Source organism: Apaloderma vittatum, unplaced genomic scaffold, assembly GCF_000703405.1.
Source record: "Apaloderma vittatum isolate BGI_N311 unplaced genomic scaffold, ASM70340v1 scaffold11164, whole genome shotgun sequence".
Classification (NCBI taxonomy): Eukaryota; Metazoa; Chordata; class Aves; order Trogoniformes; family Trogonidae; genus Apaloderma; species Apaloderma vittatum.
In genome coordinates this window covers 11,788-27,923 of record NW_009710980.1, presented here as the reverse complement: position 1 = coordinate 27,923, position 16,136 = coordinate 11,788, and the positions used below count along the sequence as shown (strand labels likewise).

Below are 16,136 nucleotides of genomic sequence, written 5' to 3'. Positions count from 1 at the left end.
GAACTTAGGTGAGACACAAACTACTCTGCCCACACTAGTTGTTTCACAGACCATGGCAGGGATGTTGACCAATTTTCATTTTTTTTCCAATTTTTTTTTCTAATTTTCATTTTTTTTCTACTTCAACCCCAGACCAGACCTGAGAAGCACCAGGTTTAGGTCTCTCCAGAAGGGACGATATTGCAAAGTTGAGTCATAGACTATTTACCAAAAAAAAACCTTATTAAAACTACAGCCAAAGTCAGTTTTATCTTTATCACACCGCTATGAAATTATGTTTTCTGAGAAACTCCATGCAGGACGGGACCCTGTGAAGTACAGAAAAGAGGCAGGACTCAACGGGGAGGTGCTGGAAGATATTTCCCTCACCTCAAGGTTTTTATGCCTTCAGCTGATGACTGCTTCCAGAGCTCTGACCTGATTCTCCTTTTACTTTCAAGATAAAATACTGCTTATGGCAGTGGTAGCACGCAGCCCTCAAACTTCATCATGCGGATGGCTGCTGCCTTACAGCATCGACGGCACATTTAATCGCTGGTTGGCAGATACTCAAGACCATCCTTATCTGTAAAGGACAGGATTTGCCAGTTTGAGAAAGGGCAGAGAAGGTAAAAAAAAAACCCCAGAGCCCGTTGTACACAACCGGCGACTGAAATAGAAATAATAGAAACGACGTCTGAAACAGAAATAAAATAGCTCAGAGGAAAGAAGTAAAAAAACCAGTTCCTATTTCTTCCTGGTGCTTTTGAAGTTGCTCTGCCTTAGCGAGAGGCACACGAGCACTTGGCCAAGGGTGTCTCTTCAGTGCCTGAGAGGCTTTTTTGTGTTGTGCAGTGCAATGTCTCCACTTGAAAAGACGACAGCCCAAACAGAAACCTGAAACAATTAACACTGGCATTTCCCAAGTGCCCAAAATCTGAGCAGACTCCTCCATCCGGGACTCACCACCATTTCCAGAGCTTCACTGGATGCTTTTAACCCTAAACACAGTGTCTCCTGCCAGGCAGCTTTCCTATCTCTCTTTCTTTTATTATTATTTTCAATAGAAAAAATCATTTGGAACCATGACTCAAGCGAACACTGTACTACATTTGACTACGGGATTCTGAAATGAAAGAAAATATTTCTTGCCAGCATCATGATGCTTAGCCAGAGTGACTCATCCCACCAGAAAAAAAAGAATAATAATAATAATAAAAAGAAATCAAACCTAATTGGATTGAACTTTGAAGTAACAAAAAGTCTGCACACGACAAGGATCTTCCTGTCCTTTTGTAATTGAAACCGCGCATTGATCGACACAAAAACATTTTTGCGGAGCGAGTGGCTCGAGGAACTGAGCTGGTTGATATTTCATTGAGGAGTCAGACAGCAGCGAGTGCAGCTCGAATCAAACTTCTGAAAGGATCTATAAACACGTGACACCAGCAGTTAGCACTAAAATACCAAATTGGCCTTCGAAAATTACATTTTCTGCTAACTAAAATCCTATATTAATCTTAATTTTACAATTACAGGCCTTGTTTTGTCAGATGGATGGGAGTTAGAACTCTTTATCTGCTCTATTCTGCATCTGACGTTCACTTTTGTTTTTTCTCCTCATGCTCTAGTCATATCACTTTGGATGTAAATGATTGCCAGGTTCTGCACTTTAAATATGAACTATTTTTAAATGAGGAAACTACAGAGGGAGAAGTCTTCTAATGGGAAATATCAGGAGATATCTTTTGTCTTTAGAGGCAAACGCTGTCAACAAGCAAAGCTCTTTCATTCCCTAATGTTCATATCTGGCAGATTACAGAGGGGCTGTCTTAATGTTTGCTAGACGCGCTTTACTCCAGTCAAAATGTTAGATACTATGGAAAATGCTGGTTCAGATTTTCAAGTGAGCCCAGGCTCACTTTTAACGAGCGTAAATCCGGATTTAAAACTTTTAAAATCTAGATATTCACGTTAGTTCAATAAAATCAGTCACGAGGTTTCTGAACTCACCTCGCCGGTCCCCAGGGTTTTATTCTCACGCTCGAAAACTCCACAGGTCTCCGTAGCTAAAAGCCAGTAATCCGTGCCGAAAGCGAGGAGGAAGAGGAGGATGCCGGTGCCGCCGAGGATCCCGGCTGCAAGGGCGGCTACTCCGGCCTTCATGGGGCAGCAGGGAGGCAGCAGAGCTGGAAAGCAGAAAAGAGGGAAAACGCTGGAGTTTCCCAAGCGGCTGGAAGAGGGGCGATGAGAGAAGGGCTATTTTTGGAGGCGGATAACAACCTTCTCGCGGCTGGTGTGAGTTTCAGCGGGTGGGGGGAACAGGACTAAGAAAAGCCGATGACCTGGCGGAACCAAACAGCTGTGGCATTAGGGAACATGACAAACGGCTGTTGAGACGGGGCAGGAAGGTTTCCAAATAAACACATGGCTCTTCGTTTCAGAGAGCTGCAGGTCACGGGTATTACGGGTACCCAGGACACCCGAGAGTCTTGAAAGCCATGAGATTAGCAGAGAAGTCGTGCGCGGCTTGAGCCGATCGGAACTCCGAGATCTTTACCCTCTCCTGGGGTGTGTTGTTTCCATGATGTGATCAACCCACACAAACACATTCATATTGGGTAGGTCCATACAGAGCTAGGCAAGGAGCACTAAAATCGGATGTAGACGCTGATGTACCTGGAGGGTCTCGCCAGGCCATTGTAGAAAGGTGTTCTCTTGCCACAGAAGAACCTCCATACCCCTGCCACCTCCTGAGCTTGCTGTGGAAGAAACATCTCATGGGAACCAAGACATTCCTGCACAGAATTTTGTTGCCATTTGGTTCCTAACTATTTTTTTTGTCTTCTGCTGGAGCATCTGCTGTAGATCACTGCCAGGAACGGGAAGCCAGGATAGGAAAATTATAATTTCTGTAGGGCAATAACTGTATTCCTGTGACATGCCAGGAGGCTGGGGGAGGAAATTTAAATCACAGTGAGACTGCAAGTTTCGATTTTCTAGCCTTGGTCCAAGTCATGATCTGTTCTAAAAAGGGGGAGAGATGAAGATGTTGACTCCTTTATCCTGCAGGATTTTGTGTTACCAGATTAATTTCCAGAAGAGTTTAATAGTCAACTGCAAACATATGGGTATCTCAGGGAAACTGCACACTGGTTAGGGAAACGGGAGAGGCTTGGGGAAAATTTTGACTACTCTTCTAGCCAACTGTTGAGGCATATGGGCTGATGAATGCGCTCGCTCTTCTTCTGAGAGCACAATAGACTTCCAATTACAATAATTTATTCTCTCCTCTGCATCGTTCTTTCTTAAGTGTTGCAGGAACAACTTTTAAACGTTACATTAGACCCCTCTTCCTCGCTGTCGCAGCGACAGAGCTGCTGTTTCTTTAACCCAACCGTGAGCTGGTGAGGCATCCCCTTGGCTCCAGGAAAGAGGTCCCTGGCTGGAGGAGTCTCCACGCTGACACACAGAGGAAAAAAAAGGTGTAACAAGCTGTGGATTTACCATCATGCAAGGTCAAAACTTGGCTGCATCCCCATTAAACAGAGCAGGACCTTGAAATTTTTTTTTGGTGTCGTGGGTTTGCACACAGGTGCTCGAGGCTACCCCTCCCTACACCTTCGCTCATCCCATTCCCATGTGTATCAACCTTCTCCCAGACCAGCATATCCTCTCTTTTCCCACAGTTTTGAACGGCAGCGACATACCCATCTTACAGTCATCTGGATACTCCGCAGGCAACGATGACCGCAACGAGACAACCTCTTTGTATTCAACATAAAATGGTTAATTAAATACGGAGTGCAATATAAGTATCGCCTAAACAAGTCTAATTTCAATCAGTTGCCATTTAGCTAACACATAACGCCAGTTAAACCTGTCTGAAGCAACCAGGAAAATTGGTTGGCACCTACTCTCACGATCTCTATCTTGAAGCCGAACACAACTGACGGGGTAGCCTCGGCAGTGCTCGAAGGATCCTGGCGAAGACAAAGGTTTGCGCGTCAGAAGCGAGGACATTTTTGGTGGTTTGGGTTTTGTTTTTTTGGCAGATTGCGCCACCATAGCATAAAATTAAAATGCAAAGTGGGCAATGGTGTATCTGAAAAAATAAAAAAAAAACCCAGGGATTAATGCATGCTTCCACATTTACGCGTTCGTTTTTAGTCAGCTGTCTTTGGCACTGCTGTATTTATGCTAATGCACATTCGCAAGTTAGCGCCGTTTGCCATTTGGAAGGTGTCCTCGGCAATTCTCGGTCCCGTTGGCAGGAGAAGCCCTGCGTGGCTGAGGCAGAGCGTTGCCGGTGCCCAGCCTTGGCTCCTCACGGGCTGCCGTGTGCCCAGCCTAACGTCGCCCAAAATTCTGAGGCTGCGGGAGAGGAATTGAGTTTGCAAGGTCAAAACGCCTCTCCGTGCAACGAGCTTTCCCCTCTCCTCGGCGCACCTCCACGCACGTGCTCAGCACCGCCAGGGTGTGAAAAATTTCTGGACATGATAGACAAAAAGACCACGTTGGGACACCAGCAGCTGAAGGGATGGGGCACCTGCTCCAGCAGCACGAGGTGGCTCCACTCAGACTTGCTGGGGACAGTAACACATGTGATGGGGCTACAGCCCTCTTGTGTTTCCTTCTATTCAGATTTATTTATTTTTTTTAAAATTAGACAGTGCCACCACTGTGTCCAGCCATCCAGCCAGCCCAGAAGGTTCTGGTTCCTCACACCAGCAGGTGGGATCTACCAGAGGAGCAAACTCCTTCAGACCTACTCAGCCAGGGTTCACCTAACTTCTACATCTCCCTTGCTTCTCTATTTCCCTGGGGGGGGGAGGAAAAAAATAGATAAAATTGAAATTCTTATAAATAGGAATGCTGGGTGGGTTTTTTTGTAAGACTAATAGAAATCATAGTTCCCTCACTAGTCATAAAAAAAATATCTTTATTAATTATAAGAGTCAAACCTATTGTGGTTTCAAAGCATAGATTAATTTTTTGGTTTTCTTTTGTGAAAGCATTTTGTTCATATGGATTTTATACAACGCAACAGACAGCCTTGTCAACGGACAGGACGCACAAATACTAGAAGAAAAGAAAGACGAAATGGCAAGAAAGCCACCAATAAATTATTCCAGCCCTCCTCTCTTCCTCTGCGGTTAGAAAGGGCTGGGGATTTTCTGATGAACTAATCAGAAAATGTTGGCTTTAAAAATCAAGTAAATTTTGAGGAAGAGCGAGTACCTCTGGAAAAATTTTAAGAAAGGCATTTCTTCGTTTTGAATGTTTCATTTCAAATTTTTCAAAGAAAAAAGTTCAATTCCGGAGGGCAAAACACCTTTTGCTATCTATCAAAGAATGAAAGCAGTTATTATTACTGGGAGGACATGGAGAGAGCACAGTGGGACCATCAGGACAGCCCCTGCCCAGCCTGAGCTCCACAACCCTTGGTGTGTTTGCAGAGTCTTGTAGGATAGGGGAGGGGAGAAAATGGGAATAAAAGTGCTTTTATTGTACAAAACCACTGTAGAATAAATCCTGAAGTTGACAGTAGATTTTCAAGTTCCCTGACATAATGGGATTTCACCCTCCATCTTCTCAGCCTCTCCAGGGGTTCCCAGAGCCCTGATCTTACTCTTCCAGCAAAGATGATTGTTAATTGAGAGAAGGACCCAGGAAGGGCAGGTCTTGGCACCGACACTCACCCCAGGTGTCGCAGACACTCTGCCCAGCCCATCCCACTCCTCAGCACAAGGTCCAACGAGCTCCTCCAGAAGTTGCTGCAGCTCTTGGATGGCCTGAATGGCCATTAGGACCACACCTGTACCCTGGGGAAGCTGTGGAGGGGTGGGGAGCAGACACCCCAAACTAGCCCACGGGCTTCTCTCATCACTAACCAGGGTGTGAGTTAATATACCACCCCTGGAGAACCATAGCTACTGCCTTAGGTACCCCATCCTCAAAATCCCAAAAAGTAACATCCCATCACACTTTCCAAGCTTATAGAAAGTGGAAATGATGTTGGTCATCCTTCGTGTCTTGTGTTGGGACAGATGGAGTGCTACACCAACGCTGGGCAAGTGTATTACCTGACTATCACCACGATTCAAGCAAGTCACACACAAATATCATTTAATTCCCAAGGAAAAGGACCCTACCCTTCCCCTCTTACCTCTTCTGGTGCCTTCAGGGTCTTTTGATCCAGAGGTTGAACAAGGGTCCACCACCAACAGCACTAGGACCTAAGAGTAAGGAAAGGGAAGTCATTTCCTGGGTGTTTTAGTAAATTTACTAATTCTAAAACTTACAGATTATTTCTTAATTGACCCCGAGAATTTTTTTTTCCCCTTAAGCTTTTAAAATGAAATTATGAATCTCCAAAATGTATTTACTCTAACAAGCAGCTGAAGCTATTCAGCTCAGATTTTTCTTATGTTTTTTTTTTTATCTTTTGATTGATCAAAGACTCCATCAGCACAGCCTGAGTTATTATTTTTCATGTTTTGATTCACACTCACAGAAAAATTATCCATTATGTAGGCAGATCGCGACATTTTCATTCTCTCATACTGAAAGCCAGAGGGTTTCTTGCAATTTGATAAACAGATGTGATCTTCTTCCCCAAGTCCCTTTGCAGACCCGCAGACCTTTCTGCATCAGAACTTACCGCGATGACCTGTCGTGCTCTGAAAGATGTTCCACATAGCGTTTCCGTAGGTAGATGAGGTGAACCCCTCTCATGGGTCTCTGTCTTTCCTGTTGTCTCCGCAAACCTCAGAACAAGGAGAAATCAAGGAGAGCAAAGCCATCGAGATCGTGTCAAGTACCACCCAACCGCTCCAACCTTGGAAACGCCACCAAGATCCCCGGAGAGGTTGGCAAAGATCAGCCCCCCAGTACGAGCCGCAGGAAAAGGGAGTGGAATAGAAACCCATATTGACATTTGTCCCTTGAATTCTGCATTAAAATTATGCTCATTGGTTCATCTCCATCAAGTGCTCCTTTTTCATGTCTCCCGTCTACACGTCTCTTGGAAGAAGCACATAAGCCTGGATGTTGAAAGATCCTTAATGTTTCTTCTGAGGTTGAATACCCCCCAGTGCTTGATTTCAGGAGAGAAAAAAGCTCAAATTTGCCTCACCTGCCTCTTAAGTGTCGCCAGTGCTTTCCCAGGATTAAGCCGTTATAATCTCCTTAAGTGGTCATGAAATAAAATCAACGCAAGCGTGATCAAAATCAAAATAAATATATAAATAAATAAATAAAGAAGCCCATGTGCTGAACACAACTGCTCTTTGAAGCTACAAGTGCAAGAGAGATTTACAGCCTGATTTTTTTAAATATGGCTGCTTGATCTATGTGCCCAGTCTTTTCTGATCTGGTTTTTGGGCTCTCACTTTGCCGTTGAGCTGCTCCTCGCCATTAGCAACTTTTGCCTGTTTTAACCTTAACTTTCAAAAGACTCCTGTAAACTTCCAGAGTAAGCACAGAGCAATAACTCTCTGAACTACTAAAGGAATCAAACCAATGCAATTTATTTCCACAGAACCATGCAATATTCAATGATACACTGAATCCGTGTTTTTAACACTTTTTAAAGGACTAAAACCCTGGAAAAAATTAATTAGGCACGCTCTGAAGCCTGAGCATTTAACAGTTTTCCACTCGGTTGTAGAATTTTAAGACCACCAACACTGGATACTGGCAAAGATTATCAAAGGTATTCTGGGCTGAAATACATACTAGTCAGAGGGCTTGGCCACTAAGCAACTGGAAAATACTTCATGAAAGCTTTAGCCTTGTTATTATATTTTGTAAAGGAACTTTAAGGAAAAAAAAATACCCATAGTATCTGGAAGGTTAAATTTGGGGCAGAGTGACTCATTGGGAAAGTATGTGCTGCGCAGAATATTGTCTTCGCTGCAGATCAAGCAAATTGTTAATACAGCAAAGAGGTATTTATGGTTCCAGCGCTGCAAAGCAGGGTTGGGAGGGATTAAGGAGCCGGGACGGGTGCGGGATTCGGCCGGTGCGTGTGCCCAGGGCTGCGGGGCTGGCTGCCGCCACGAGCCATAGTGCCGCACAGCTGGAGCCGAGGAACAGCTGGAATTGCTGGAAGCTGGAAGATCCTGCAGCTAAAACATCTCTCATTGAGCTGAAGCTCAAACGTGCAGTTTCAAAAACTGCAGGCAAAACGTGGGTTTTTTGGTTTTTCTTCTCTTTTTTCCCCACATCAGATAAAATTTCATTTCTGTTTTCCAGAAGTGTTCCTATTTTTCCAACAATTTCTGTTGCCTGTTACAGTTTGACAAAGAAACCTACCCAGGCCAAAACAGTCACGGCTTGATAAGGTCCCTGGTTTCCCGTAACAGTATCTCAGAGAACTGATTTTACTCAAAAAGAAAGAGAATATTATTTAAGTACCCAGAAGTACAATGGAGGCTGTACAAGACAAAGATGGTACGGACTTCTAGATACTTCCGACAAAATACAGTTCCAAAAAAGCCAAAACTTAAAAAAGAAAAAAAACAAACACCCAAACAAAAACATACAAGTAAGAATTAACCAAGTGATTTGCAAATTTTCTATCCTTGATTTAAAAAAAACAAAGTAAGTGATAAAAAACTTAAAAACTCCTTGGCAAGAAACTTGATTTATTTTCCTTTTCACTCTCCAGCTACCAAATAAAAAGGACCCATCTTCATAAATTTTTCTATACCTATTTACCGCGCAGAACTTCAGGAAAGAATGCTGTGGACATTAAACTGCAGGTTAACGGCAGATATTTCAACCCCAGATATAGCCTTGGGATTCAGGGTTGGGTTTTTTTCCACACTCAACAGCTTGCACCAACAGCCAGACCATTTTTCTCACTCATTACAATCACTTGCCTTACTTGTGACCTTGTGATCACCCACTAAGGTTGTCAGGCTGATCTGCTGGACCAATGACACCCACAGGTCACCAGCAGACCATGTCGTGGATGCAAGGAGGTAGAAACTCTTGGATGAGCTCATAACACAACATTGAAATAGAAGTGACCTTATGACACATTCACGTGTTGCATATTACAAGATATTAACAAATGGGCCGTTTTCTAAACAAAGTGTAGAAAAATCCACGTGACTTTCGCAAAATTAAGTAAGAAACAAACCCAAATTTTAATACAGGACCTGAAGACAACAATGGACTTTTACTAAAATTCGTAAATATTTACATATACACATATACACACACAAAAACCACATATAAGGCTAAAAGGTCCCATCTCCACTTGCAATGAGGTGAAGTTCCAGTGGTGGGGCAGTGAAGGAGTGGCCTTCAAGTCAAAATGAGCTACATCAGCAGACGTCAGGATGCTGTAAAGGAGTGTGTTTGAATGAAAATGAGACCTCAGCATCACTGCAATGAAAATATGCTTAATTTTGTGTCTTTAATTTAAAATGAAAGCCCCCAGCATACCAGGCAGTGATCTCCTGGTGGAGTATTTCTGCACACAGGAGATTGCCTCTGGAAGTCCAAAAATATCATGAAGGGCAGCACGTGAATTCCTACAGTTTCTTTTGGTTTTATTTCCGAAAGAGCCCCTTGTTCAGATCGAATACTCTTTTGGATCTGTCAGTGCAGAGGCAGGGGAAGAAAAAGTAAAATGTCAATGTTTGCAATGCTAAAACTTACTCGATCAGGTTCAGCTAAGGACAAGAATGCAAAGGCTTGAACACTTGCCTGGAGTTTCAGAGAAAATTCCCCAAACATGGAGAAATCGGTCTTCCTCAGGTACTGTCCCTGGAATTTACCTGCCTCTGGTCAGGGATCACGCCTTTCCTGGCAGCGGGGCTCCACAGCAGCGAGGTTCTGGGCCCTGTCTGTGCCACGTTGTCCAAGGAGACGCATCCAAACCTCCTGTGACCCCGCAGCTCTCGGCTACGGCAGCAGAGAGCATCTCAGAGAGCCTTTGCTGCAACCAACCAACCGCCCAACCACCACCCAAGGCTTGCCCAGCTAGTCAGGTGGCGTCCCTGGCGACAGGGAGGCTGGATTAAAACGATTTCTAAGGTCCCTTCCAGCCTAGGAGGTTCTATGATTCTATGATTCTATTCAAGGGCTCAGCTCCTGGGTTTGCCACTGGATTTGGAGTTGCCCCATTTTATTTTTTGAGGTGAACCATTCCTTAAGCAAATTTTTTTAAAAAAAATTCAGCAAGAATCTCTTTTCCCCTTTTACCTCAGCTGCAATAAGTTTTCATTAGAAGAGCTGTGTCTAGGTGTGGGACACTATATAATTTAACTTTGAGCTTCACATGATGGATGTTCAGAGCCAGGACCCATCAGTTGCTGAGCAGCAGAGACCTTCCACCATTTCAGCTGTCTTTCCTGGTGGCACGCTCCGTCGCCTAATTACACCCTCCTCGAGATATCAAGTTTTTCCTAACATAAAATCTAAGTGCTCCCTGCTGCTTAGCCTATCCCTGCTGAGAAGATCTGATATCCCACCTTATTAAAACATCCTTTCTTGCAGTTGTAGACAGTTTCAGTAATTTTCCCAGACTGAACAGACTAATTTTTCCTAGACGCTTCTTAGAAATTCTCTCTCTGATATTATCTAGTGCTTAGTCGTGCCTCTTTTCCTCTGGTTCCCCTCAAAAAAACAGCATTGTGCAATAAGAGCCTGTGTTTTGATGCAAACCACTCAGGATATTTGCCCTGTCCATGTTGTCCTTTTCTATACGTGTCTTATTTACATTATCTACACGTATTCCTGAAGCAGAGTCAGGTCACTCCCGGGAAGCCAGCAGCACCACTCATGTTTTACATCTCCAAAGGCTGCTCTTTCTCCTTTTCTTTCTTCTCACCGCTGCGCCGGGGCAGTGGGATGACACACACCGACTTCGAGCGGTTCTCTTTCACCTCCCGAAGCTTTTCCGCGTTCCGCACTGCGGGAAGAGAAAAAACACCAACTTGTGTGAGAAATGTCCTGCTTCACGGGTTGACAGGAACGAAGAAATACCAAGAGCGCCTGAGGTGGCTCGCCAGAGGTGAGCTATTCCGCTGCAAGGATCCCTTTTCAGTCGCATGAGGGTGGTGAAATACCAGAGCAGGTTGCCCAGAGGTGGTGGAGGCTTCATCCCTGGAAACATCGAAGCTCAGGCTTGATGGAGCTCTGAGCAACCTGATCTAGTTGAAGATCTGCTCACTGTGGGTGGTTTGGACTAAAAGACTTTTAAAGGTCCACCCCAAACCATGTGATGATGAAACACGCAGCCTCGGTCTTCTCGCTGCTGCCTGCGGCGAGGTGAGGAGGGCAGGAGGCTTTGCCTCGGCTTTCCCCCCAGTTTCAGCTCTGCAGGACCTCGTGCAGGTCCATGCCATGGACCTCAGCACATCCCATGGGAATGGGGCAGGATGAGCAGGGGAGGTAGGAAACCACCTCTGGCACTCCCAGCTTACCGGTGAAGGAGCGGCACAGCTTGGGCTGTGTGCCGGAGTCACCCGGCACTGAGCAAGAGTCATCCTTCTGTGACTAAGGGGAAAAAAAAAAAAGTACTTTAACGCATTTATGAAGATTACGAGTCTGTTAATGACACTCCTGCTTCATGAACAAGCCGTTTGCAAGCCCCAAGGACTCTGTTTCCATTTGTTTTACTTTTGCCAAGAAAAACTATAGCTAAAAATAGATGACAGGAAATATTTATGGACGTTGATTTAATTCGAGTTCGTAGAAGAGGCCTGAGCCCTGCAGGAGGGATTCGGCAGGTAGGATAGGAAGGAGCAGCCCTGGAGCCGGGGAGACGGGGCAGGTGAGCACGGGAGGCAAAATCCATCCCTAGGATGGGGACGTTCCTCACCTTGGCGGTTTCTCTACCTTGGCTGAAAGCCAAGGAGGCAGGTAACAAGCTTGTACTAACGAGTTCCCTGTCCTTTCCCTCCACAGCTAATCTCTACACTTCAGAAAAAAATTAAATTAAGAAAATAATAATATAAAAAAAAAAACAGGTAGCACAATGCTGCCTGATTTGTTTGGTGCCTCTGCAAACTGGGAATAAGTCTCCTAGCACAGCTGTGATCTGGCACCTCAATCCAAAAACCCAGACTGCCAAAATAGCTCTGGACACCTCCCAGTGTGGTTTTCTGTTTTGTTTCAGATCGTTCTCCTCCCTCCCCTAACGAGGACCGATGCCCTCCATCCCTTGTTCACACTTTTATTGACCATTTTAATAACAATACCTTCCCGGCTCCAGCAGCAGCTCCCGGCTCCCTGGAAAGCCATTCCCAGGAGCATTTCACCATTCTCAGAGCACGCTCCATGAAAGGGCTCCGACATAATTACCAAAGGCAGTATGTCATTTACGCACATGGCTTACAGGCAGCTCCAAATAAGCTCCTTCTAGGGGGAGTGTACTCGTGTTTTTGGCAGAAGAAAAGAGGACCGAGTTGCCTGGCTACAGGTGCAAGGATTTTTCCGGGTGCTCGGTGGTAAATAGAAGCTATCCCGGGTCTCAGAAAAATGCCCCGCCAGAGTGCTCGGCTTTGGATCCCTGTCTGAAATCCGGCAAGCCCCAAATCCGGAGCCAGCGAGATGCTCGGCTCCAGGAAGAGGCAGCCTTCGGCAGAAATTTTGTCCTTAGGCGAAGGAAGGCGAACTTTCTGCTGGAAGTAGATAGGTTTGGAGTTAATCCTCTGGGCTACGATTCAGATCTGAAGTCACCTCGTAGCCCTGCCAAGGGTTTTCTGCCCGGTATAAATCATTTACCCTGCGCTGCTGGCTCGGGAGGGGTGAGGATTGGTCTTTTCTTCTCCCTGCCTCGCCTATTCGCTTTCCAACCTCTCCTTGGTAGGAGCTTCTAACGCAGCCCAAGAGTCCTCTCTTACTACCATGGACAACTAAAGTGCTGTAGGTCCCCAAGGCACCTAAAGTCACCCAGATTAGAGAGAAGAGGCAATCCTGGTCCTGGCTGAAGCCTGGCGTTGGCCAACGATCAGTGTCTGTCCTGGCGAGGGCACTGGTTTTTCTGAACGAACAGTGGAAGGAGATGGATCATCCACCAGCTGAGATGAACTTTGTGCTTGGCTCCTTCCCAGCTTGGTGCCGGCACAGCCCTAGAGAAAGATGCTCTTCCATACATGCACCTTATTCTTGTGGTGCCTGATACAGAGGGAAAAGACCAAGCAGCACCTGATAAATCAGGGGAAGAATCTAACCGAGCTACGACAGCATCATATTTTAATAGCAAAAGATTAACTAACGTCACTAGAAAATAAAAATATATATGCACGCAAGCAGTGAGCAGAAAAATCAGGGATTTGCTCAGCTCACAACACCTAACCGATCAATTTAAGGTCTTTTTTTCAGTCAGTCCAGCAACAGAAGATGTGCAGGTGCTTCCCCAGCACCAGCGGGGTTTTTCAGTGGCCCCTGGCTTGACGTTTGTTTCCCAGTTCCTTGATTTCCAGTTGGGTTTGCAAACACAGTTGTCATGCTTCCATCTAGTGGCAAAATGCAGAATAGAAAAAAAAACCGTAGTCCGAGAGCATCTCGTGGTTGTTTTTTTTCTCAAAAAACGGAAGGCCAAGCCCTTCCCAATTGGGACTAATAAAAGATGGAGTATCTGACACTTCGAATAATCTCAAACATTAACTAGTTACATTTTTCATTTATCTCTCTTCTTAAACAGGAAAATGCCATTTGATCGTCAAACAGAATCGGAGGGGCTTAATTTTTCCCCCCAAACTTGACACATTAAGCTGCTTTTAATGGCCCGAAACTTGCTTTTTATAGCACAGCGTTCCTACTTTCTGCTGACAAATTCTGCAATCTGTCCTCCTACAGTGTGAAGTAACAGTGTTCACCCAACCTCCCACCCCGTGTTAATATTCCAGGGCTCTCTTTTCAGAGCATTATCCCCTCACTTTTGGGTATCGCTTTATTTCTATTCGCAGCAAAACGAGGCAGCTATTCTCAAACATTAGCAGATAAGCTGCTGGTCACACAAAAGATGCCTGACTTTTCCCTCTGGGTGCAGAGGGATGATTCTCTGGCTTAGAGACACCCTTACCGATGTCACTGGGATCAGCTCTCAGTATTTACACGGGCTTCACTTGGATCGTCACAAAGCCTTGGTGCCATTAGCACCAGCACTAAGTCCTGTGAGAAAGCAGCATTTGGCATCCAACTGGCATTTTGTAATATCCGTAAAATCATTCAGCACCTCCACAGGGCATTTGCCACCATCCGCGGGTCAAGACGGAACAAATTCACTGTGTTTGCAACTCTCCCAGAAATATTCCATCCTCCGAAAGGCTGGCTGTAAGAGCTCAAAGCAGCCGAAGGTGCTTAATTTCTCAACCAAATGCTGCCCAGCACCTCACGGGAGCAGGAGGGGAGGACAAAGCAGGAGCACAATCAAATGTCCTTACAGTGTGCAGGTTGTGCTCAAAAATCAGCCCTAGGTCGACGTCATTCTCTTGAAGTTTAATTGTACCAACTGTTCTACAGGCACACGCCACGTTCTTGCCTATCTGTTTTGAATTGGAAGTGCCAATTAGCACGGAAATGATCAGAATAAATCTTTTAAGCCATTTGCAAGAGCCAGAACACCTTTCTGTGTGCCGCTGAGGTGGCATTCGGTGCGTTCTTGCCAGTTCTCGGTGGGCTCCTCGATGCCTGGAGCTTCAACAAAGACACCAGAGTGGAAGAAAGCCTGTGGCAGCCCCGAGTTCCTGTGCTGTCGTGGAAAATTGCTATCTAAATAAAGACAGACAAATTATTTTTTAAAAGGTCACGCTGCCCTCCTCAGCGAGAGACCGCGGTTTGAGTTTGGACGGTGGCTCTGGCTCAAGCCCTTAAAACCTACGGTTTGGAGAAGTAGGTGAATCTCAGGGACGTGGAGCCATTCCCGAATTAGTCCCATCAGTGCTGCTGACCTGGGCGGTTTTCCTCCAGACCAAGACTGCAGAGGATGGGAGGAACCAAAAAGATGCTCGTGCACCATTCCCGGACCGTTTCATCTTTCCACAGGGAAATGTTGACCCAACTTCTCTCACTGGTTCAAAGAAGTCAGCAAAAAGTCTTCAGCAGCCACAGGCATTGTATTTACCTTGTTTCTCCTCTAATTCAGAACACGAACTGACGCAGAGCTGTGCCAACTGTAAATTTGGACTCAAAGCGGTTCTCTCAGGAACGCAGTATGCAACACTTCCCCTCTAATCTACTTTTTCCATGTCTGCCCAGAACTGTAGCTGCTTTTAAAAACAAAAGAAACCCCTCACCTCTAGAATAAATAAGAAACCTCACAGTAACGCTTCTGTCCTTTCAAAAGAGTTGGTGAGGGGGAAAAAAAAAAAAAGAACAACAACAACAAAACCCCGCAAAGTTTCAAATATTTATAGTCCATCTGGACCGCTGACAACGGGGTAACCAAATTCACGCCTTAGATGAAACCTCTCAGAGAAGAAAATGAGGCAAAAACAGACCTCTAAATCTACAGGCTGAAGCCCAAGTAATAACATTTGCTCGGTAAATAACTTCCCGAGCATGGCTGGAAACCCGTGTGTACAAAGCACGTAAGATGTTTGTCAGGAGTCGATTTGGCTTGGTTTTTTTCCCGCTCATTTGAAGGCAATTTAGGATCGAGACACATTTTTTTACTTTAATTTAAGACAATAAGATTTGTTTTTAAAAGCAAATACCACCAGCAACAAACAGCAATATTCCTACTATACCTGCACGGGGAAAGCAGCCCATGCATGGTCTCTGCATCTCCAAGCCTTCCCTGCTCCCTCTTACCTCCTTCCTAGCGCTGGCCGTGTCACCTCCGCTCACTTCCACCCGCAGGCTCTTGTGCCGGAGGATCAAGATCTCCTTGGCGTGCTCCACGGGCTCCGTCTCTCCAGGCAAGGTGTGCCTGTTGTACGCCGGTCCCTGCACGTCGCGCCAGAGAGAAACAGCTGCTGGAGGTGAGGCCATCCCTCCTCTCCATGGCAGCATCCCTTCGTGAGAGCCGCTTCCAAGGTCCCTCACCCCGCCGTAACCATCCGGTTTAGTTATGGGCATAAACCGATCCACCCAAGTATGAGAAGTGGGGATGGAGGGAAAAGAGCCAAAGAAAGGAGACGGGACTCCCAACTCTGGGAGACGGGACTCCCAGCTCTGGGAGACGGGAC

General features: G+C 45.6%; 1 protein-coding gene across 1 annotated transcript in view; it reads right to left on the bottom strand.

The window, feature by feature from the left end:
- The window catches only part of LOC104272474 (transmembrane protein 182-like), a 14,060-nt gene extending 11,915 nt beyond the window's left edge, over positions 1 to 2,145 (bottom strand). Inside the window, exon 1 of the mRNA XM_009867480.1 lies at positions 1,993 to 2,145. Coding sequence (XP_009865782.1) covers positions 1,993 to 2,145 — 153 coding nt within the window. The remainder of the gene's footprint in view (positions 1 to 1,992) is intronic.
- Positions 2,146 to 16,136: the final 13,991 nt, after the last annotated feature.